The following is a 24173-nucleotide window of genomic DNA, read 5'->3' on the forward strand; positions in this document are numbered from 1 at the left end:
TCACGGAGGGAGTGTCAGCCTTTTTCAGACTTGGGGATGGAGCCAACGTGAGAGGCCATTGTGTCGGTGCCCCTTAGGAGAACCTGTTAGTGGTGCTCCACATCTCTGAGGAGGTCCTTCAGCTACGGACAGTGGGGTCATGAGCTGTCCACATTGCAGAGAGACTTACCTGGAGTTCAGGGGAGAAGCTGGAGGAGGCTGAAATTGAAACCAGCGTCTGTGAGGCACATTTCTGCAGATAACTGTAGCAGTAGTAAAGTAATTTTGATCTTCCCAGGCTGTTTTTTTTTTTTTTTTTTTTTTAATATCATTAAGCATGTTGGTTGATTAACCCTTTTTTCCCCCTCTTTTATAGGGCTGCTCAGTTTTTACGTAAAATGGCAGATCCACAGTCCATCCAGGAATCACAGAATCTATCCATGTTCCTGGCCAACCACAACAAGATCACACAAGTAACTCACACTTGCCACTCTGGCTGATGGGGCACATTGCTAGGGGGCAGAGGGGCAGAGAGTGGTCAGTGACATAGATCTCACCCTGTGTTTCAGTCTCTGCAGCAGCAGCTAGAAGTGATTTCTGGTTATGAAGAGCTCCTAGCAGACATCGTGAATCTCTGTGTGGATTACTATGAGAATAGAATGTACCTGACGCCCAGTGAGAAACACATGCTTCTCAAGGTACGTGTGTTGAGGGAAGACTACCAACAGCACCATGAGAAGGGGGCAGCCTTCTTTCCATGAATGGGCTGAACTTTATGATTGTTTTGCCAACCTTTTCTCTCATGGTTGTGTGTGTGTGTGTACATATAGCATCTTCCACCCTGCATGCAGTTTGCACTACAAATCCTTGACGTATTCCCGTGAGTGTGTCCCAAGCTTGAGCCCAATGCCTGGTAGATCTCATGCCCATCCCTGGAGAAGGTGCTTGTAGATAAGGAGGTTTCGGTCAAGGACTTTTCTCAGCATAAAGCTTCTTGTAACAGAGATTGTGCCAGATTTTACTTGGCAGGGGTGTAGTTCCTAGAAATTTAGTATACTGTGTCACCATGATTGGGCTTCCCAGGTTATTCTACTGGTAAAGAACCCGCCTGTCTGTGCAGGAGACATAAGAGACGTGGGTTTGATCCCTGGGTTGGGAAGAGCCCCTGGAGGAGGGCATGGCAACCCACTCCAGTATTCTTGTCTGGAGAATCTCATGAATAGAGGAACCTGGCGTGCTATAGTAATCCATAGCATTGCAGTTGGACATGACTGAGACGACTTAGCATACAGGCACGTCACCATGATTGTAGTAGACTTTTGTTGTTCAAGAATCATGCCATTTAACATATTCCTCATTATTGCTCTGTTTCAAATTGGGGAGGTTTTCAATGATGCTTCTCATTGGGAAAATGAGAATCTGGTTTTTTTTTTTAAATCAAATGAAAGTTTAATAATGTGTACATTGGAGAGAACCCAGGAAAACTGAGTAGCTCTGAGGAGATGGTTCTGCCATTCTCTTCACTTTGCTCTCTACCTTCATAGAGGGCAGCTCTGTGGGACCCTGTGCTGGATGTCCTGCTGGCCCCAAGCAAGTGGGCCCAGCTCCAAGATTTCTTCCATGTCGGAGAACAGCATGGGGCAGGGGTCAGAGAAAAAGGGCACTGTCCAGTGGGGTGCTTTATGATACTGGGAACATTCTGTTTGCACCTATTGATACAAGAGCCCCCTGGCAATAGGTGCTTTTGGAAATTGACGTTATTACTGCGTTGTGCTTCAGGAGAGGGGGAGCTGATGTGTCTACATGTAAGAGGAAACAAGCGGTGACATAAAATAGCTTCATGTGAAGGGCCAGCTATTAATTTCTGAGGGGCTTTTAAAAATACTTTTTACCAAGCCTAGAAATATTAAAGTTACAAAAAGAAAAATCTCATTGGAAAAGACAAGTAAACAGTAAAAGTAGTAGATCAACTTGTAGCAAGGTTAAAAGACAAAAGTAGTAAAGTCACCTAAATTCATAATAAATAGTTAAGGGATATAGAAAAGATATAAAACATGATTAAAGAAACATTAAGCAGTAGGGGAGTAAAAATGCAGAGTTATTAGAATGAGTCCAAACTTAAGAGATTGTAACTTAAAATAATCATATATATACATATATATGGGTTGCTATATATCAACCTCATGATAACCACAACCAAAAATTTATAATAGATACACACAAAAAAAGAAAGAAATCTAAACCTAACACTAAAGATAGTCATCAAATCACAAGGGAAGAGAGCAAAAGAAGGAGAAAGGAATGAATAGGAACTATGAAAAACTCAAGAACTTAACAATGAATAAAATGGCAATAAGCATGTTGTTGTTTAGTTGCTAATTGTGTCTGATTCAGTGACTCCATGGACTGTGGGCTGCTTCAGTCCATGGGAATTCCCAGACGAAAATACTGGAGTGGGTTGCCATTTCCTTCACCAGGGGATCTTTCTGACACAGAAATTGAACCCGTGTCTCCTGTATTGGCAGGCAGATTCTTTACTGCTGAGCCACTAGGGAAGTACCTATCAATAATTAATTTAAATGTGAGTGAATTAAATGCTCCAGTCAAAAATACTCAGTAGCTGAATGGGTTAAAAAATAAGACCCATATGTATGCTGCCTTCAAGAGACTCACTTTAGGTCTAAAGACACATAGACTGAAAGTGAGGGGATGGAAAATGATATTTCATGGAAGTGGAAAGAAAGCTAGGGTGGCAATATTTATATCAGACAAAATAGTCTAAAACAAAGACTTAACAGCACAATTCTAAAGAACAAGGACAAAATCATGAAACGTGGAAGCTCACTGTGCCTGTGATGTCAACAATAATGTCGAAGAAGTATAGAAAAATGATAGAGGAGATGGAGGAACTTCTCAGTGTGTAGATGCAGGGTCAGCCACTCAATGCTGATTCAAAGGAAAGCTAAAAGCCTTTGTGAAGACTGGAGGACGAACCACAGTAAAGACTCAGAGGGTGCATCTTTTAATGCCAGCCATGGCTAGTTTCATCCGTTCAAGGCTAGAGTCACCCTTTACAACATAAAAGCAAGTGGCGAGATAGCTAGTGCAGATAGGGTAGCTGCCTGGGAATTTCCTGAAATGCTTTGAGAAATTATTGATGAAGGCTTATATTTACCAGAGCAGGTTTGTAATGTGGATGAGACAGGACTGTCCTGGAAGTGGATGCCAGACCAAAGTTACATCAGGAAGGAGGAAAAGTTGATGCCAGGCTATAAAGAAGCAAGTTCAGTTCAGTCGCTAAGTTGTGTCCAACTCTGCAACACCATGGACTGCAGCACGCCAGGCTTCCCTGTCCATCACCAGCTCCTGGAGCCTGCTCAAACTCGTGTCCATCGAGTCAGTGATGCCATCCAACCATCTCATCCCCTGTTGTCCCCTTCTCTTCTGCTTTCAATCTTTCCCAGCGTCAGGGTGTTTGCCAGTGAGTCATTTCTTCGAGTCAGGTGGTGAAAGTATTGGAGCTTCAGCTTCTATGAGACTAGAAATCAACTATAAGAAAAAAAAAACCCCCAAAAAACACAACCACGTGGAGGCTAAGCAATATGCTACTAAAGAACTAAGGAGTCTCTAATGAAATCAAAGAAGAAATTTAAAAATACCTGGAGACAAATGAAAACGGAAACACAGTGTTCCATAATCTGTGGGACATAACAAAAGCAGTTCTAAGAGGAAAGTTTATAGCAATATAAACCTCAGGAGACAAGAAAAATTTCATATAACCAATCTAAACTTACCCCTAGAGGAACTAGCAAAAGAATAAGCAAAACCCCAAGTTAGTAGAAGGAAATAATAAAGATTGGACTGAAAAATAGATGAAATAGTGACTAAAAATAATAGAAAAGAGTAAAACTAAGAGCTCGCTTTTCAAAAAATAGACACATCAATAAACCTTTAGTTAGACTCCTCAAGAAAATTAGCAAGAGGGCCCAAATCAATAAAATCAGAGATGAAAAAGAAGTTACAGCCAACACCACAGAAATACAAAGGGTCATAAGAGATTACTATGAACAATTATATGCCAATAAAATGGACAACCTAGAAGAAATGGATGAATTGCTGGAAACGTGCATTCTACCAAGTTGTATCAGGAAGAAACAGAAAATAAATATGAACTGGTACCACTGATTACCAGTAATGAACTGATTACCACTAATGAAATTGAATCAGTAATCAAAAAACTTCCAACAAATGAAAGCCCAGAACCAGATGGCTTTACTGGTGAATTCTACCAGACATTTAAGGAAGAGTTGACAACTATCTTCAAAATATCCCCACCCCCACCACAGAAAATGAAGAGGAAGGAAGGCTTTCGACATTCTGTGAGGCATCGTCACTCTGATATCAAACCAGACAAAGATATCACACACACAAAAATTACAGTCCCATATTATGGATGAACATAGATGCAAAAATCCTCAACAAAATATTAGCAAGCCAAATTCAGTACATTAAAGAGATCATACACCATGATCAACTGGGATTTATTCCAGGGATGCAGGAATAATTCAATAACTGCAAATCAATTAATGTGATAACACATTAACAAATTGAAAAATAAAAATCATATGACTACCTCAACAGATGTGGGGAAAACTCGACAGAATTCAGGATCCATTTATGATAAAGCATCTTAACAAAGTGGATATAGAGGGAGCATACCTCGGCATGATGAAGGCTGTGTATGACAAGCCCACATTAGCATCATACTCAGCAGTGAAGGTGTGTTCTCTCTAAGATCAGGCACAAAGCAAGAATGCCCACTCACTCACCACTTTTAGTCAGCCTAGTATTGGCGCTCCTGGCCACATCAGTCAGAGAAAGAAAAGAAATTACAGGAATCCAAATTGGAAAGGAAGAAGTAAAATTGTTACTGTTTGCAGATGACATGATACTATACATGGATAATCCCAAAGATACCCACAAAGAGCTTTTGGAACTAATACACGAATTTAGTAAAGTTGCTGGAGGTAAAATAATATACAGGAATCCATTGTGGTTCTATATACCAACAACAAGCTATCTGAAAGATAAATTTTTTTAAAAAATCCCATTTATAGTTGTATCAAAAAGAATAAAATAACCTTGGAATGAATCTAACCAAGGAGGTAAAAGACCTGGACTCTGAAAAATTATAAGACGTTGTTGAAAGAAACTGAAGACAACGTGAGCAAATGGAAAGATCTGTTTTGTTTCGGGGATTGGAAAAATTAACATCATTAAAGTTCCCATACCACCCAAGGCCATCTACAGTTTTGATGCAACACCTATCAAAGTACCAGTGGCATTTTTCACAGAACTAGAACAAATAATTATAACATTTGTAAGGAAACAAAAAAGACCCCAAATAATCAAACAATCTTATAAGAGAAAGCTTTAAGAACAAAACTGGACGTATCACACTCCAGTTTGATGTAATTGATTTCAAACTATACCACAAAGTCGGAACAGGGTGGTATGGCACAAAAACAGACACATAGATCAGTGGGACAGAGAGCTCAGAAATAAACTCACTTAATGGGCAGTTAATCTGTGGCAAAAGAAACAAGAATATGTGACAGGGAAAAGACAGCCTCTTAACAAGTGGTGCTGGGAAAACTGGACTACTCTCTCATGCCATATAGAAGAACAAGCTCAAAATGGATTAAAGATTTAATTGTTAAGACCTTAAACCAAGCTGATTTTAGAAGAGGCAGAGGAACCAGAGATCAAATTGCCAACATTCGCTGGATCATGGAAAAAGCAAGAGAGTTCCAGAAAAACATCTATTTCTGCTTTATTGACTATGCCAAAGCCTTTGACTGTGTGGATCACAATAAACTGTGGAAAAAATTCTGAAAGAGATGGGAATACCAGACCACCTGACCTGCCTCTTGAGAAACATGTATGCAGGTCAGGAAGCAACAGTTAGAACTGGACATGGAACAACAGACTGGTTCTAAATAGGGAAAGGAGTACATCAAGGCTGTATGCTGTTACCCTGCTTATTTAACTTATATGCAGAATACATCATGCAAAATGCCTGCTGGATGAAGTATGAGCTGGAATCAAGATTGCCGGGAGAAATAGCAATAACCTCAGATATGCATATGACACCACCTTTATGGCAGAAAGTGAAGAGGAACTAAACAGCCTCTTGATGAAAGTGAAAGAGGAGAGTGAAAATGTTGGCTTAAAGTTTAACATTCAGAAAACTAAGATCATGGCATCCGGTCCCATCACTTCATGGCAAATAGATGGGGAGACAGTGGAAACAGTGTCAGACTTTATTTTTCTGGGCTCCCAAATCACTGCAGGTGGTGATTGCAGCCATGAAATTAAAAGACGCTTACTGCTTGGAAGGAAAGTTATGACCAACCTAGACAGCATATTAAAAAGCACAGACATTACTTTGCCAACAAAGGTCCATCTAGTCAAGGCTGTGGTTTTTCCAGTGGTCATGTATGGATGTGAGAGTTGGACTGTGAAGAAAGGTGACCGCCAAAGAATTGATGCTTTTGAACTGTGGTGTTGGAGAAGACTCTTGAGAGTCCCTTGGACTGCAAGGAGATCCAACCAGTCCATCCTAAAGGAAATCAGTCCTGGGTGTTCATTGGAGGGACTGATGTTGAAGCTGAAACTCCAATACTTTGGCCACCTGATGCGAAGAGCTGACTCATTTGAAAAGACCCTGATGCTGGGAAAGATTGAGGGCAGGAAGAGAAGGGGATGACAGAGGATGAGCTGGTTGGATGGCATCACCGACACAATGGACATGGGTTTGGGTGGACTCCGGGAGTTGGTGATGGACAGGGAGGCCCGGCGTGCGTGGTTCATGGGGTTGCAAAGAGTCGTACATGACTGAGTTACTGAACTGAACTGAACTGAAACCATAAAATTCCTGAAAGAAAGCTCTGACATCATTAGTGTTAGCAATATATATATTTTTTGATCTGTCGCCTCAGAAAAGGGAAGCAAAGGAAAAACAAATGGGACTACATCAAGCTCAAAAACTTTGAAGGAGACTGTCAACAAAATGAAAAGACCACATATTGAATGAAGAAGGTATTTGCAAACAATATATTCAACGAAGGGTTAATATCTGAGATGTAGAAAGAACTTGAACAACTCAATATGAAAAAAAATTTTTTAGTGGACAGAGAATATGAATCTGCATTAATTACAAAGAAGACATAGAGATGACCAAGAGCTACATGGAAAGATGCTCAATATTACTCATCGTCAGGGAAATTTAAATCAAAACCACAGTGAAGTATCATTCTCACACTTGTCAGAATGGATGTTGTCGAAAAGACTAGAGATAACAATTGCTAGCAAGCAGGTGGAGAAAAGGGAATGCTGGTACAGTTTGAAATCTGGTGGGAATGCAAATTGCTGCAGCCACAACCGAAAACAATATGGTGGTTCTTCAGAGAATAAAAAAAATTACCATAAGATCCAGCAATTCCACTTCTGGATATTTATATGAAGAAAAATACTAATTAAAAAAGATACATGGAGCATTGTTAACAATATCCAAGACATGAAAGCCTAAGTGTACATTGCATAAGAAGATTATATATATCTACATAGATATATATTTAGATATAATGGAATGTTATTCAGCCATAAAAAATGAAATCTTGCCATTTGTGAATGTACTTAAAGAGTATTGTGCTAGCTGAAATAAATCAGGCAGAGAAAGACAAATACCATATGATTTCACTTATATGTAGAATCTAAAAAAAATGAAGAAACATAAGACAGAAACAGACTCATAGAAACAGAACAGACAGGAGGTTCCCAACTGTGGTGTAGAGGAGTGAATGAAATAGGTGAGATTAAGAGGTGTAGACTTCTGGCTACAAAATAAGTGAGTCCGTAGGATGAAATGTACTGCTTTGGAAATACCGTTGTTAATACTGTCTGTCTTTGCATGGTGGACCAGTGGTAACTAGGCTTATTATGATAATCATTTTTGAATGTATAGAAATACCAACTCACTTGTTGTGCACCTGGAACTAATATAGGGTTGTAGGTCAACTACAGTTTTTTTAAAAAGTGCTTTTTGAAATAAGAATGAATTGTCATTTCAAAGTTATGAACTATAGCAGTGTGTTTATGGATAATTAAACCTGCAGGTCTAAGCTTTTTATGTGCCATTTTGTGATTTTCAGGTCATGGGATTTGGTCTATATTTGATGGATGGAAGTGTCAGCAACATTTATAAACTAGATGCCAAGAAAAGAATAAACTTATCCAAAATAGACAAATACTTCAAGGTGAGTTGCTGTTTCTAAGTAAACCTTCTTATTGAAGTGAATGCAGTTTGAGCTTCGGGAGGTCAACCTCTGTGACTTTGGTCCATAGTAGGAAATGCAGTGTTGGCGGGTGGGTGGGTGTGAGTAGACTGTCTCCTGCCCTTGTAGCAGTTTTGCCTGAATTTGAACCTTGTCGAAAGGAATCATGCCATATGTATTCTTTTGTGTCTGGCTAAGCACACTTTGTCAGATCGTCCCTATGGGAACCTGCAACCATAGTTTTTACTTTTTCATTGTGGTATGACTCTACATTTTATGACTAAACTGCAATTTACTTATCCATTCTGTGATGAACATGAGATTGTTTCTGCGTTTTGGCTTGTCTGAATAGTGCTGGTTTGTGCACATCTGTGCACATTTTTACTGATGAGTGCCCAGTGGTGGATTGCGTATTCCTCTAATAGAATGGACGTTTTCGGTGCAGTAGATACAGCCTCACAATTCCCTCACATGGCTGTGCTGACTTGCATCGCACCAGCAATGAGTGAGCCTTCTTGGGGCTTTATATCGTCACCAACACTTGGCTCTGTCATTCTTTGGGAAGAAGGGGGCATCCTGAAGGGTGTACCTGTGTGTCTGTGAGATTTTATTGGCTAGTGTTTCCTTGTGGTTTAGTTGATGTTTCCCTGATTGCTTTTCACAGTATTATTAGTCTTTTGTATGTTCTCTTTGTGAACTGTCCTTTCAAGTCTCTCATTCTTTTTTTTTCCATGTTGATTTGTAGTTCTTTACGTCTTCTGGGTATGTGTCCTTTGTCGGATACATGTGTTCTAAAATACATGGATTTCCCCGATGTAGCTCTTCTTTTTCACTTTCTTGAAGAGTCATTGGTGAACTGAGGTTCTTAATCTTGAGAATTTTCTTTTGCATTACCATCTAGTAGCATCATCGTTTCCTTTTCCATCTAGATCTATAATCTAGATGTAATGTATGCTGTGAGATAGGGGGTTGACAGTCTTGGATATTTTTTCCCCTGTGGATGTCTAATTGACTCTGTTTTCCCTTCCTTGCTCTAAGGAGTCACCTGGGTCATAAAGCAGGTGTCTCTATGTGAATGACTCTGCCTTAAGTTTCTCTGCCCCACTGGTCTGCACCTGTGCTGGCTTAGTTGCTGTAAGTCTCCAGCAGGTCGTCAAGTTATGTTCTCCACAGTTGTCTTGAGCATTGTCCGTCTATCTTGTGAAATATATTTTAGAATTGACTTGCTGATTTACACACACACATACACACACATGCACATACTACCCATAAGCCATTTTTCCTCTTGGAATATTGTTTGGCATTCTGTTGAATCTGTAGATCAATTTAGGGGAAATGGATATTTTTAAAATACCATGTTTTCCAATACATGAACCTAACATAATTCTCTATTCACTTAGAACTTTAAAATTTTTTCTAGAATTTTTGGTAATATTTTGTTTTGAAGTCTTAACATATTTTGTTAGATTTAATAATACATACTTTTATTTTTTGATGCTATTGCAATTTTTTTCTCTTTAGTTTTTCCTAATTGATTCTTGTATATAGAAATGCAGTTTGTTTTTTTTTAATGACCATGGTTCTAGCAACAAGATAGGTTAATTTTGATGTTTGAATTGGTTCTTTAAGTGAATGTAGAAGTTGTTTACAGCTTTTTTGCAGTAAGTGATTTGCACAAATAGCATTCAACCCGCAGTGATTATTAGCATTTCTCATTCTCCTTAGATTGTATTTGGTGACTAAATACAATATATAATGACCCTGGGTTTTTTATTTTTATTCTTTGAATACAGCAACTCCAGGTGGTTCCGCTGTTTGGAGACATGCAAATAGAACTGGCCCGGTACATCAAGACCAGCGCCCACTATGAGGAAAACAAATCTCGGTAGGCAGAGAGTGAGTTGCCCAGTCAGAGCATTCTTCAGTGTTCTCACTGTGGTTCCTGACATGCTGCTTATCTATCCAGAGATGCCACCTTTGACATTGTCAGTCACATGCCTGATATGGTAGTCTTTTCCGTGTCTAGATGTTTACATTTAAATGCATTTACAAGTGCAATTTATTTTCTTAGTAGAATGGCCACATTTCAGATATCTAATCGTTAGGGTCTACTGTTTTGGCCAGCACAGATAGAGAACTTTTCATCATCCCAAAGAGTTCTGTTAGACAGTGTTGGTCACATATATGGAAGTACAAACAAATCCTCTGGGTGCTGATAAAAGCTTAACAACCAGTCTGCTGGGAAGGGGCTGGATGTTTGTATGCAACTTACAGAGGTTATAGAACTATCACCCGAGGGCCAGAACCTGACCAGGCTTATTTTCGCAAGGTCTCAGTTGTTGAGAATGGTCTTTCCATTTTTAAAGAGGTTTTTTTTGTTTGTTTGTTTTTAAGATGATGGCTCTACGGCTGATATGACAGAGACAGTGTAGCCTCCAAATTGTAAAGTGCTTACTTTCTGGGCCTGTGCTAAGACAGTTGACCAATCCCTGTTTATATAGAATCTGCAGCTTTTAGTTACAAGTGATAGTAAATATATAATTCTTTTTATTGTGCCCTCCACGTAGTCACTTGAGTCTCATAGGATGCTTCTGTTGACTTTCACCAGATCCGTGGTCTCCATTCAGCCGTGGTTTTGAAAAATACAGTTGCACCTCAATCTGGCTACTCAGAGGTTAGCAGTCTTTTTCTGTGAAGGCCAAATTATAAACATATTATGTCTTTCTAGCCACATGTGTCACATACTCTTATCCCTTGTTACTTTTTTTTTTTCATTACTCTTTAAAATCTGTAAAAACCATTTGTGTGGCTCTGGGGCACATAAAAACTGGTCACGTTGGGTCTGTGCTGTATGCAGCTTGCCAGCCTCTGTGCCAACTTATTTCCTAACACATCTGCCATTAAATCTGATATTTTGAGCTTCCTCAAAATCACATTCACTAAACCGAACCCTCTCTTCCTTTCAACATCGACTTGAGCTCTGATTTGGAGGGTGTACTGATTTCCATGGTATAAATAGAAATGCCTAAATGTAAGTTAGCAGTGTACACCTCCTACTGGAACAAACACAATCATCTCTATAGCATAAGTAATGGTGAAATCAATGAAAGAATCAGGAAGCAAGGAGTTTTGCATACTTTGTTTTTAGTATGATCTGGTGTACGTCATTGGCCATCATTACCAGTTAATTTCTGTGTTTCACAGCCACTGAGGCAGATGCCTAAGCCTGTAGCAGTCAGCTCTGAGAGCTCAGCCCAACAGTCTAGCACCTGTGTCTGGCCCCTGGGGGTTGGTGCAAGTGGAAGATGTTGGCATCTGGCTCCTGTGCCAGCTTATTTCCTAACACTTTTGCCGATAAATCTGATAACACGTGTGCCTCTCCTGAGGTGGACATGCTGTCTGGGGCCTGCAGGGAAGGCCAGTGTGTTGAGAGTGGACCCTGGCACGGGCCTGGCCTGTGTGCTTGCTGCAGACTCAAGGAGCCGCCTTGATAGTGCCTCTGTAATCGTCACGTCATCTTACAGTGGAATCAAAGTTTAAAGTGATGCTGCTGGAGATAGTGTACTGATCATCTTGAAAATTGGTAATCTGCATCCTTTCCATCTGGCGAAGGGGGCAAACTTGTTAGAAACATTGTACAAGTTGGTGCTGAGTGTGAGGAAACCAGGAGAACTGCTCTGAGCCCGAAGACCCATGCTTTCTGCCCAAGAATGCCAACAGATTTCATCTTTTTTTTTTTTCCCCGATTTAAGCTTTGACACCCTTTTTTTCCACTCTTTTGACTACATCTGTTTGCTGCTGAAATGGTGTGTTGTACATGTAGTTAGTTATGGCAACACTGTCTAATTTCCAAGTCATGTCAGTTTGAACTCTCCCATCAAGGATAACTTTTGTTCCTGAGTCTTTGGCTGACTTGTTTTGTACTAGTTTATATTTTCACATGTGAATAATAAAGAAATATTAGTTCCTGCCAACTGTGCAGCAATGTGTCAAGGGGCTCTGGAAGGGTTACGCAGTATCTTGCATCCAGCAACTCTCAGCTTTGTGGAAAGTAGTTTACTGATTAAGGAGAAATTACGGTTCCTTTTCCAGAATACAGCCATGTATTCTGACCCGACACGGCGAACTGAGGCAGACCCAGCTGTTACCATGCAGAGGATGCCGCGTTTGCTCTACACCTCAACCTCAGCTTCAGCAGGCCTGCTGGGCTGGGGGTGGGCCTGCCTTGCAGGTGTCCCTCAGGTCACGCACATTTCCCCTTTACCCCCAGATGGACCTGCACATCCTCCAGCAGCAGCCCACAGTACAACATCTGCGAGCAGATGGTCCAGATTCGGGAGGACCATATGCGCTTCATCTCGGAGCTGGCACGCTACAGCAATAGCGAGGTGAGTGGCCTCTGCCTGCAGTGCACACCAGGCAACACCATGTCAGATGTCCTTGTATTCTCTGCACCCAAATTTAGTTTGAATTTTACACCCTTCATTTACTTTGAGAAGCATAGTTTAAGTACTATGTACTTAACAAGCTGTCATTGTAATGGATGAGGCAGTGCAGATACGATATAATGGAGTTTGTTTGGATCTGTTCAGCTGTCCAAAAAGCATCTTCTTTTGTTTTGGAAAAATATTAGCAGTGATCCCCAAAAAATGACTGAGTTGGGACCATGAATTAAGTGCATTTTCTAGTCTAGTTCCGTGGTTCCAAACTGCTAGGAGAAAGGAGAGTGGAGTGGAAGACATCAGGAGCAGAAGGGGTGGTTTTGACTTGTGCCCTTTCCTGTCTAGAGGGAGGAAGTACAAGAGCTTCCAAGTGGATGCGAAGAAACATCAAGTGCCCAGAAAAAGGCCTGAAGATGGGTGTGGGAGGTAGTGCTCTCTCTTGGGCCACGGGCCTTGTTAATTCCCCCCACTTTGCAGCTGGGTTTTCTGTGTCCTTGTTTGGGCCAGTCACACTGCCCATACCTGCTGCATGCCTGGCTCCAAGCCAGCATTACTCACATGGGGAGGGTGGGTCAGGGGTCTAAGGGAGCAGAAGCAGCAACGGGAGGGTCATTTCTCACGTCCTAGTAGACGAGACACCAGATCAGTGTCAGAGCAGTGGTCAGTGGCGTGGATGGGTGCTGCAAATGGTGTAGAGGGACCTAGGGACTTGGGGCCACATAGAGAGGTCTGGTTTTTGAGATTGTAGTATGTTGGGGTTCTCAGGAGGACCATTACATTTGGAGGAAGAACTCTGTATGCTGGTTCTGCCCATTGCAGGACAATGAGAACTCCATCCCTCAACCACAAGCACTAGTCAATATGTAACCAAAATGACTGAAAGATAGCCGAAACGCTCAGGGCCTGTTACCCCCTTGCAGACCCCAGGTGGCGGCCGACCGAGAAGAGCCGGGGGCCAGCCCTCTGCACTTCATGTAGTTGTCAGCTGAGTTCATGAGGCGCTCTCAAACAGCACAGAGAGCTCATGTCTGCCTTTCCAAATGGAGCATTTGACAGCAGGGTGGTTCCTGTCTGCCTTCTGAGCTCTGCCATAATGCCCTTATAATCAGATGATGGTTTTAACGAGAGAAAGGAGATCTACCTTTGAAAGCTTTGCTCAGTTTATTTTTAAACAGATTTATGAGGACATAATGCACGTATCAGACAATGCACCCATTTAAATTATGCAGTTCAAAGATATATTTAGTGAGTTCTGTAACTGTCACCACAGTCTTGTTGAACACTGTCAGCCTCCCCAGAGCAACTCTGCACCCGTTAGTAGTCACTCCCCATTCCCCTCCTTCTGGCACCTGGCAGTCTACTTTCTGTCTATGGATTTACCTACTGGACATTTCGTATAAATGGAATCATATAATACGTGCTCTCTGGTGACTGGCTTTTTTCATTTAACATTGTATTTTCAAGGTTCATCCATGTTATAGCCTGCATCAATAATTTTTTGGCTTATAATATTTAAAATAATTTTATGTCTGAATAATACTGCATTGCTTGGACATACCACATTTTGTTGGTTCATTATGAATAATGCTGCTATGAACATCTGTGTACAAGTGTTCGTGTGGACGTAAGTTTTCATTTCTCTTAGGTAGATATCTAGGAATGAAACTGCTGAGTCATATGGCACTCATTGTTGAACATTTGAGGAACTGCGAAGCTGTTTTCAAAGCAGCTGCGCTATTTTACATTCTCACCAGCAGTCTGTGAGGCGTCTGATTTCTCTACATCTTCCCCAGCCCTTGTTTCTGTTTTTGTTTTTTTTTTAATTCTGACCGTCCTAGTGAATGTGAGGTGGTACCTGGTTGTGGTTTGGATTTATATCCTTAATGGCTAATGAAACTGAATATCTTTTCATGTACTCGTTGGCCAATTTTAAGAAATGTCTCTTGAAATATATGCCCATTTTTAAATTGTATTATCTTTTTTTTTTTTTTTTTACTATTAGGTTCTTAATATTCTGTTATCTGTCATGTGATTTTCATATATTTTCTCTTGTTCTTTTGGAGTTCTATCTTCTGTCTTTTTCCTGTCCTTCTGGCTTTTTGCTGTCTCAGTGATGCTCTTTGAAGCACATTTTTTATTTTTGATGTGGTCCAGTTTGTTTTGTTTACTTTTGGCTGTGCTGGGTCTTCACTGCTGTGCAGGCTTTTTCTCTAGCTGCGGCTCGCAGGGGCTTCTCTCAAGGCTGCTGCTCTCGCTGTGGTGCCTTCTCTTGTTGCGGAGCGTAGAATCTAGGGCACGCAGGCTTCGGTAGCTTTGGCATGTGGCTCGCTGGTCGTGGCTCGCAGGCCCCAGAGCACAAGCTCAGTGATTATGGCGCACGGGCGTGGTTGCTCTGGGGCAGGTGGGATCCTCCTGGCCTGAGGCTCACACTCACGTCCCTGCACTGGCAGGCAGGCTCCTCACTGCTGAGCCCCCAGGGAATCCCTGGTGTCGTCCACTTTTATCTGTTTTTTCTTTGGTTGGTTGTGCTTTTGGTCATAATGGACAAACCGTTGCCTAACCCAAGTCAGAAAGATTTACCTCTTGTTTTCTTCTAAGAGTTTTGTAGAAGTTTTAGCTCTTATATTTAGATCTATGATCCATTTTAAGTTACTTTTTAAGTATGATATAATTTAGGGGTTCAAGTTCATTCTTTTGTATGTGGATATCCAGTTTTGCCAGTATTGTTTTTTAAAGACTATTCTTTCTCCACTGAAGGCACCCTCATCAAAATCAATTGACTGTTCACTTTTGTGTTCATTGCAACATTATTTATGATACTCAAACCAAAGAAACAGCCTAAGTGTCTACAGATAGGTGAATGAATAAAGAAAATGTGATATATGGTACACAATGGACCATTACTCAGTCATACAAAAGAAGGAGGTCCTGCCGTCTGTGACAGCGTGGATGGACCTTAAGGGGATCCCACTAAGTGAAGTGAGTCAGACAGAAAAAGACAAATACTGTGTGATATCACTTCTGTGTGGCATCTGAAAACCAAACTCATGAATACAGAGAACAGACTGGTGGTTGCCAGAGGCAAGAGGTAAAAGAAGTGAGAAAAGATGGCCAAAAGGTACAGACTTTCAGTTATAAGATAAATAATTTCTGGGGCTGTAATATGCAGCATGGTGACTGTAGTTAAATAGTACAGTATTATATGTTTGAAAGTTCCTGGGAGAGTAAATCCTGAAAGTTCTCATCACAGGAAAAAAAAGAACTGTAACTGTGAGTTGGTAGATGTTAACTTATTGTGTAGTCATTTCACAGGATTTGCACTTGTCTCAGTCGCTTAATCGTGTCTGACTTTTTGTGACCCCATGGACTGTAGCTCACCAGGTTCCTCTGTCCATGGAATTCTCCAGGTTAAGAATACTGGAGTGAGTTTCCATGCCATTGAACCCAGGTCCTCCCGCATTGCAGGCGGATACTTTACCGTCAGAGCCACTAGGGAAACCCATATCAAATCAAAGCATATTGTACACCTTATGTACGTATCAGTTATACCTCAGTAAAACTGGGTGGGGGAGAACCAGTCGGTTATAATCCTGAGGCTTCATTTCTGGACTCTCAGTTCTGTACCATTGACCTTCATGTCTGTCCTTAGGCCAGCACCACACTCGCGTTTTTAAATTGAAATATAGTTGATTTACAGTGTTGTGCCAATCTCTGCTGTGCCGTAGCGTGGCTCAGTTATACACATACTGACATTCCTTTTTTAATATTCTCTTCCATGATGATTTATCGCTTGATGTTGAATATAGTTCCCCTTGCCATACAGTAGGACCTTGTTGTTTATCCATTCTATAAATAATAGTTTACACATGCTAATCCCAAACTCCCAGGCCCACCCACCTCCCGATTGGCAATCACAGATCTGTTCTCTGTGTCTGAGAGTCTGTTTCTGTTTTGTAGATAGGTCCATTTGTGCCGTATTTTAGATTCCACATATAAGTGGTATCATATGGTGTTTGTCTGTCTCTGTTTGACTTAGTTTACTGGTATAATAATCTCTAGTTGCATCTTGCTGATGTGAATGGTATTGTTTGTTCTTTCTTATGGCTGAGTCGTATGATCATGTGTTTCAGCTGTTGTGAATACTGCTATTGTGAACATAGGAGTACCTGTATCTTTTTTTGCCGTGCAGCGAGGCACGTGGGATCTTCCCTGATCAGGGATCATGCCTGTGCCGCCTGCATGGGAAGTGTGGACTCTTAACCACTGGACTTCCAGGGAAGTACCCTGCATGTATCTTTTTGGATTATAATTTTGTCCAAGTATATGCCCAGGAGTGGGATTGCTAGATCATATGGAAATTTTATTTTTAGTTTTTTTAAGGAATCTCCATACTGTTTTCCATAGTCACTGCACCAACTTACATTCCCACCAACAGTGTAGGAGGGTTCCATTTTTATTATTTGTGTTTTAGTTCTCCATTACATAAATTTTCAAGCACACAAATGAAGAGACAAGTCCTGGCCCCTCAGATGCCACACGAGGCTTCATCACCTACCCCTTTTCAGTTACTCCTCCAGGTTAGCTTGAAGCAATTGCAAGATAACATAGCACTCCCTATGAATATATTTCCCATGTGTCTTTAACAAATGAAGAGCCCTTTTAAAACATAACCATAATTGCATCACACCTAAAGAACCAAGTATGTATTCCTTAGTAGTAAACAGCTGGTCACTGCTCACTTTTACCCTCTTTGCTCATTAGCGGTAGTGGCTTATTTTCCCAGGGTTTTGTGCCTCCGTGTATAAGCTGCAGTGGTTGACGTGGCCATCCCCCTTCTCGCGCCTACGTCCACCCTCATTTTCTGTGCCATCATTTGCCATGACCTCTCCCCTGTGTGTCCTGTACACTGCCAGATTAGAGGCCCCGTCAAACACAGCTCCCGTTCTCCAGGCCCACCTGGCCCCTGGGCAGCCATGCTGAGGTCTGCTGGGGGATCCAGCTGATTGTCTGGGATGTGGACAGCTGCATCCACTGCCTTGAGGCATGACTGAGGCTCAGCCTGGTGGTCCCCTCAGCTCCTTGCTCCTTCCAGAGCTGGATTCCTTTGCTCTGTGTATCAGTTATTAAAATAATTGTTTCCCTAGCATCATCTAAAGTAATAGCTAGTTTTTTAGAACTACTTTTGCCAGTGTACATTTGGAGTAGGCTCCTCGAATGGGTTTGATAAGTGGTTTCCTGGACACTGGTGACTTCTTAATGCTCTATCATCTCTAGGTGGTCACGGGCTCAGGCCGCCAGGAGGCTCAGAAGACGGATGCTGAATACCGGAAGCTCTTTGACTTGGCTCTTCAAGGTCTTCAGCTGCTGTCCCAGTGGAGTGCTCATGTGATGGAAGTGGTGGGCCCTCTCACTTTTATTTGGAAATGCACCCCCTAGTTAATTAGAAGTGCTTTTCTTCCTAAACTTGTCAATAAACTGACTAAACTATATTTATTCTGCTTTAACTTGGCCATTGGATCAAAAACAAATTGGCTTTTTATCTTTGGCACTAGAAATAAGAGTATATATTAATTTATGTTTCTAAGATGGTTCAATGTACATTTCATTTACATATATTAGAATTCAGGGTCCTTATCTTTTAAAACACATTGGTAGAATTACATTTGTATTGTTATGATGATTTTTAATTCTCATTTTTTAAAAGAGAACACTTTGTATTTCTAGCCATCAGTTTCTTTTGTTTAGGATTAGTAAAGTGGTTTATGATGCATAAAAAGGTTTGGATACTCATAAGTCAGAAGATTTTTCTGTTTCGTTGTTTATTTTGCTCAGACAAGAATTTTTATATTTGGATGGATACTTGATTGTTTGAAAGGCTAATTCTTTTAGAAATGGTGATAAAGTGCTTATAGTCTTAGATATTCCACATAAAATATCCAGACCATTTTACCTGATGTATTTCTTAAGTTTTTGATGCATTACTTGAAACTGAAGTCACATTTCCAGAATGTTTTGTAGTTTTACGGAGATGGACTGTGTGTGCATGCATATGTAGTGTGCATGTGCACATGTGTACATGCATTGTGTGTGTGTGTGCATGCAAGCACTCATGCCTGTGTGTGATTCTCAGACTCAGTGAACAAGAGGAGGCTGACCTTTGACCTTTGTAGCTTTTGGCAGTAGTCCTGTAAGTCAGACCAGCAGTTAAACATTTTGCATTCAGTGTGACTGTCGCCCCTCTTTTTTGATCACACCAGTATTCATGGAAACTTGTGCACCCAACGGACAAGTACTCTAACAAGGACTGCCCTGACAATGCTGAGGAGTATGAGCGTGCCACCCGCTACAACTACACCAGCGAGGAGAAGTTCGCCCTGGTGGAGGTATGGCTTGCCTGCCTTCTCCTCCTTTGATTCTGACCTCAGACTGTCTTTGCTTTACAAAGAAAGGCAAAAACATGAATGAACTACTTGTTTTATGCAGTTTCATCTGTGTAGGGCAGCTCTTTGAATCTGTCACAGATGTCAGAATAGAGATTAAAACAGGTTGTGGGTTCCTGGTCACTGCATAGACACTCCCCTGAGCCAGATCAGGGCGTGTTCTGGCTAGAGCTTGGGAGCCTCAGCAGCTTTTTGTTGGCAAACACAAGAGGAGTGAGTTGAGACCTGGGTGTTGGAGGGAGAGGAACCCCACTCACAGCTGTGTGGTTCCCAGCTCTGCATGATGTTTAGGACTCTTGTGATGAACAGGTCTTAATTTCTGTGCCTTCTAGTTTCTGGATGTATGTTTTGTAGCTGTACATTTCCTACCTTGTTTGAGAAATCTTTGCATACCCCCAAGATCATGAAGATAGTCTTCTACATTGTCTTCTGGATGTCTTATTCTGCCTTTCGCATTTAGATCCGAAATACCTCCTCCAACCCTCCCAGTTGCTCTGCCTGCCATCTCTGTTGCGCGTCAGGTGACCATACCCGGGCAGGCGTGTTTCTGCCCATGTTCCAATCCATTGGTCAATCTGTCTGTCCTTTCCTAATCCCTCCATCTTAATTACAATAGTTAAGGGTGTCTTGTAAAGTACATCTTTCTCTCTTCAAGAGTTCTTAGCTCTTCTCACCCTTTGCATTTTCATACATTTTAGAACCATCTATTTATGTCCCAGTGAATCATGTTAAAATATATTATAAGGGTATGAATAAACCTATAGACCATTTTTGGAAGAATTGACAAATTTATCATCTTAAGTCTTTCATGAATCTGATATGTCCATCCATTCGTTAAGATTCTCTAATACCTCTTTTCATCTGTAAAACTATTGCACATCTTTCGTTGGCTTTATTTTTTTCTAAATATTTATCACTGGTGTTTAAAATCAAATTTTTTTTTTAAAGTTTTCCTTGTATCTACCACCTTGTCTAAACTCACTTATTAATTGTAATAAATTATCCATAGATTCTTCTGTATTTTCTAGTTATATAATCATATCATCTGGAAATGATGACAGTCTTATTTCTCTCCCTTCTATTTTTTTTTTAATCACACTGGGTAGGATCCCTACTCATTAAATAGAAGGAGACTCTAGGCATTTTTTGTCTTGTTTCCCATCCCAAAGGGAAAGCTTTCAACATTTTGCCATACAATGTATTTGTTATAGGTTCCTTGTAACTACCCTTCCTCAGATCAGGGAAATTGCCTTCTATTCCATATTTGCTAAGAGATTTTATCATGGATAGATACTAGTTTTATAAAACATTTTTTATCCATTAAGATAGTTTTATGATTCTTTTATTCTATCAGTGTGCTAGATTTACATTGATAGGGTTTTTTGGATCAGGTTTAATATTAAGCTAGCCTTGCATTCCTGGTATAAACTCAACTTGATCATGGTATTTTATCCTTTTTATATATTGCAAGATACAGGTTGCTAAGATATTTATATGGATTTTTGCATTGAAGTTCATGAGTAAGAGTGGCTTTTAATAATACTTTTTTCTTTTAATGTTTGGTTTTAGAACACTTTTAGATTTGCAGAAAAATTGCAAAGATAGTACAGTGGATTCCCATATACCCTGTGTCCTTTTTCATTTATTACTAACATCTTATTTTAGTATTGTTATATTTTTAATAAGCTAATGTAAATACATTATTATTAGCTAAAGCCCATGCTTTATTCACATATCCTCACTTTTTCTATAACATTCTTCCTTTGATCCAGGATCTCACATCACATGTAGTCATCATGTACCCTTTGACTCTTCTGGGTCATGACACTGTCTCAGACTTTTCTTGTTTGTGATGACTGTGACAGTTTTGAGGAGTGCTAGTCTTTAGAATATCCCTCAACTGGAATTTATCTGATGTTTTTTTCATGATTAGACTGGGGTTGTAGCTTTTGCAAAGGAGGAGCGCAGAGCTGAAATGCGATTTTAATAACATCACGTCAGAGGCCCATGCTGTCAGTGTTATTGATTCATCGTGCTGGTGTTGACCTTGGGCATTTGTCTGAGAGCATGTCCAGGTGTCACTTTTGTGAGGTTGCCTGCACCAGCTACCAACACCCACTTTCACAGGGTGCTTTTAGGGAGGAGGCTATTGTGCTTAGCCCACACCTTGATAACCTTCCATTCTAATGTTTGGATTCTGGCTTCATGAAATGGTTGATGACACTCCCATCTTTTCTGTTGTCTGTAGTGGTTTGTGTAAAATGTTATTTTTTCCTTAAATGATTTCCAGCATTTACTTTTGAAGCTTTTCCTATATGGGATGGCTTTTGAAACTTTCAGTTTCTTTGCTATTTGTAGAAGTATTCAGATTTTCTATTACTTGTATCAGGTTTGGTAAGTTGTATTTTCAAAGATTTTTCTAAGAATCTTTCTAAATTTTATTATTTTTGACACTTTTTTTAATAAGTTTTCATCTTTTTTGGTAACAGCTTTTTCCCACATACCTACAGTTCACCCATTTAAAGTGTAAAATTCAGTGCTTTGAGGGGATATATTCACAGAATTGCATAATCACAAACAAATTTGGAACATTTTTGTTGTCTCAAAAAGAAACTCACACCCATTGGGAGTCACCCCCGCATTTTCCCCTTCCTTCATCCCATCGCTAACAGTCTGCGATCTGACTCTGTAGATTTGCTTATTCTGGGCATTTCATACAATATGTGATTGTGCTTGGTTTCTTTCACTTAATAATATTTTCAAGGTTCCCATGTATATCAATATTTCATTCTTTTCTTTGCCAAGTAATATTCCATTTTATGTATATATCATATTTTATTTATCCATATTAGCTGACAGACACTTGGGTTGTTCTACATTTTCACTTATGAATAATGCCGCTGTGAACTTGTGTGTGTAGGTTTTTGTGTGGACTAGTTTTCCTTCCTTCTTATAATACATCTAGGAGTAGAGTTGCTGGGTCATATGGTATCTCTGCCTTTAACATTTTGAGAAACTGCCAGATAGTTTGCAAAATGGCAACACTTCTTTACATTTCTGCCAACAGTGCGTGAGAGTCCACTTTATCCAACTCCTTGCCAAGCCTGATGCCTGTCTTGATTCTGGCCATCCTACTAGATGTGAAGTAGTGTCTCATTGTGGTTTTGATATGAATTTTTATAATAACTAACGCCGTTGAGCATATTTTCATGTGCTTACTGACAGTTTGTGGGCTCCCCAGATGGTGCAGTGGTAGAAGAATCTGCCTGCCAATGCAGGGGACCTAGGATCGATCCCTGGGTCAGGAAAATCCCCTAGAGAAGCAAATGACAACCCACTCCAGTATTCTTGCCTGGAGAATTCCATGGACAAAGGAGCCTGGTGTGCTACAGTCCATGGGGTCACAAAGAGTCAGACACAATTGAGTGACACAGTTGACAGTTTGTATATTTTTGGAGAATTGTCAGATCCTTTGCCCGTTTTTTAATTGAATTATTTGTCTTTTTATTATTGAGTTCTTTGTATATTTCTATGAAGCAGTTCTTACCAGGCATATGATTTGCAGCATTTTCTCCCATTTACTTTTTACTTTCTTAATGGGATCTTTTGAAGCATAAAAGTATTTCATTTTAATAAAGTTCAGTTTTTCAATTTTTTCTTTGGTTGCTTGTGCTTTTGGTGTCATATCTTAAGAAATCACCACCTAAGCCAAGTCACAAAGATTTGTCTTGTTTTGTTTGTTTTGTCTTAGATATTTTTAAATGTATATGGTCCATTTTGAGTTAATTTTTTAATGCTATGAGATAGGGTGTTACATCAAAGGTCCCCAAGACCACCCTTAGCCTAGATTTTGCTAGACTAAGCTACATAGAACTAAGTAGCTGTTCTGTTCAGGGTTATGATTTATTATAGAGAAATGACATAGATTAAAATCAACAAAGGGAAAAGACACCTGGGTTAAGTCCAGGAGAAGCCAGGGGCAAATTCCAGATGTCCCCCTCCTTATTGGAGCTGCAGGGAATGTATTTATTTCTCCTGGCAGTGATGGGTGACCACAGATGCAGAGTGTTGCCAACCAGGGAGGCTCACCTGAGCCTTGGTGTCCAGGGTTTTTATTGAGGGTCAGTAATGTTGGCGTGTAGCACAATTGCTATAGCACTCAGCTACTCAGACTGTAGGCCTAAAAGAAAAACAGCTGTTTCTGATAAATCACATTGTTAGCATAAAATGTCTGGTGAAACTGCTATTGAGATGGCCCAAAGCCTCAGATACATATTCTTCGGGCTGAGTATTCCAGTGGCTTGGAGTCGTTTCCTAGGAGCCAGCCACAGGCCAGATTTCCCTGGGAACGTGCAGGGTTTGTTCATCCCAGGCTACTGATATGACCCTTTCCTTCACAAGAGTCCAGCTTGATTCTCTTGCATGAGGATATCTAGTTGTGCCTCAATATTATCTGTTTGGGTCGCAAAGAGCCAGACGTGACTGAGCGCATGCACATTTGTTGAAAAGATAGTATTTCCCTATTGAATTGTTTCACACCCTTGTTGAAAACAAATTGATTATAAATGTGAGGATTTATTTCTGGACTCTTAATTCTAGTCTGTCAATCTGTATGTTTATCCTGTTCCAATACAGTCTCATAATCACTTAGTATCTGTGGATTGTGTGCTAATGTCCCCTCTTTATTCATAATGCTTGTCTGTTTTTTTTCCCTTGATCAGTCTTCCTGAGCATTTGTTTGTTTATAAAACAGCTTTTTCTTAGTTTGTCACTTTCTAGTACATGCTTGTTTTCTGTTCCATTAATTTTTGCTTTTAGATATTCATTTCCTTCTACTTTGGGGGGGTTATTTTTATCTTTTTATAAATTAGTGATGAGTATTGTTGTTATTATATTTAGTCCAAAGCTCCAGATTTACCTTTCAGCACACCTTTCCTACATTCCATAGTTTGAATATGTTGTTAGTGTTGTTCAGT

At 40.3% G+C, this 24173-nt stretch overlaps 1 protein-coding gene across 2 annotated transcripts in view; it reads left to right on the forward strand.

Annotated features, from left to right (window-relative positions):
* Positions 1–24173, forward strand: part of CYFIP1 (cytoplasmic FMR1 interacting protein 1) — a 114818-nt gene that overhangs the window by 50349 nt on the left and 40296 nt on the right. For both annotated transcript variants that reach the window (XM_043487882.1, XM_043487881.1), the window contains exons 7-13: positions 356–452; positions 549–677; positions 8193–8297; positions 10109–10200; positions 12586–12703; positions 18032–18154; positions 19015–19140. In XM_043487882.1, the coding sequence (XP_043343817.1) occupies positions 356–452; positions 549–677; positions 8193–8297; positions 10109–10200; positions 12586–12703; positions 18032–18154; positions 19015–19140 (790 nt within the window). The remainder of the gene's footprint in view (positions 1–355; positions 453–548; positions 678–8192; positions 8298–10108; positions 10201–12585; positions 12704–18031; positions 18155–19014; positions 19141–24173) is intronic.

This window comes from Cervus canadensis, chromosome 15, assembly GCF_019320065.1.
Source record: "Cervus canadensis isolate Bull #8, Minnesota chromosome 15, ASM1932006v1, whole genome shotgun sequence".
NCBI lineage: Eukaryota > Metazoa > Chordata > Mammalia > Artiodactyla > Cervidae > Cervus > Cervus canadensis.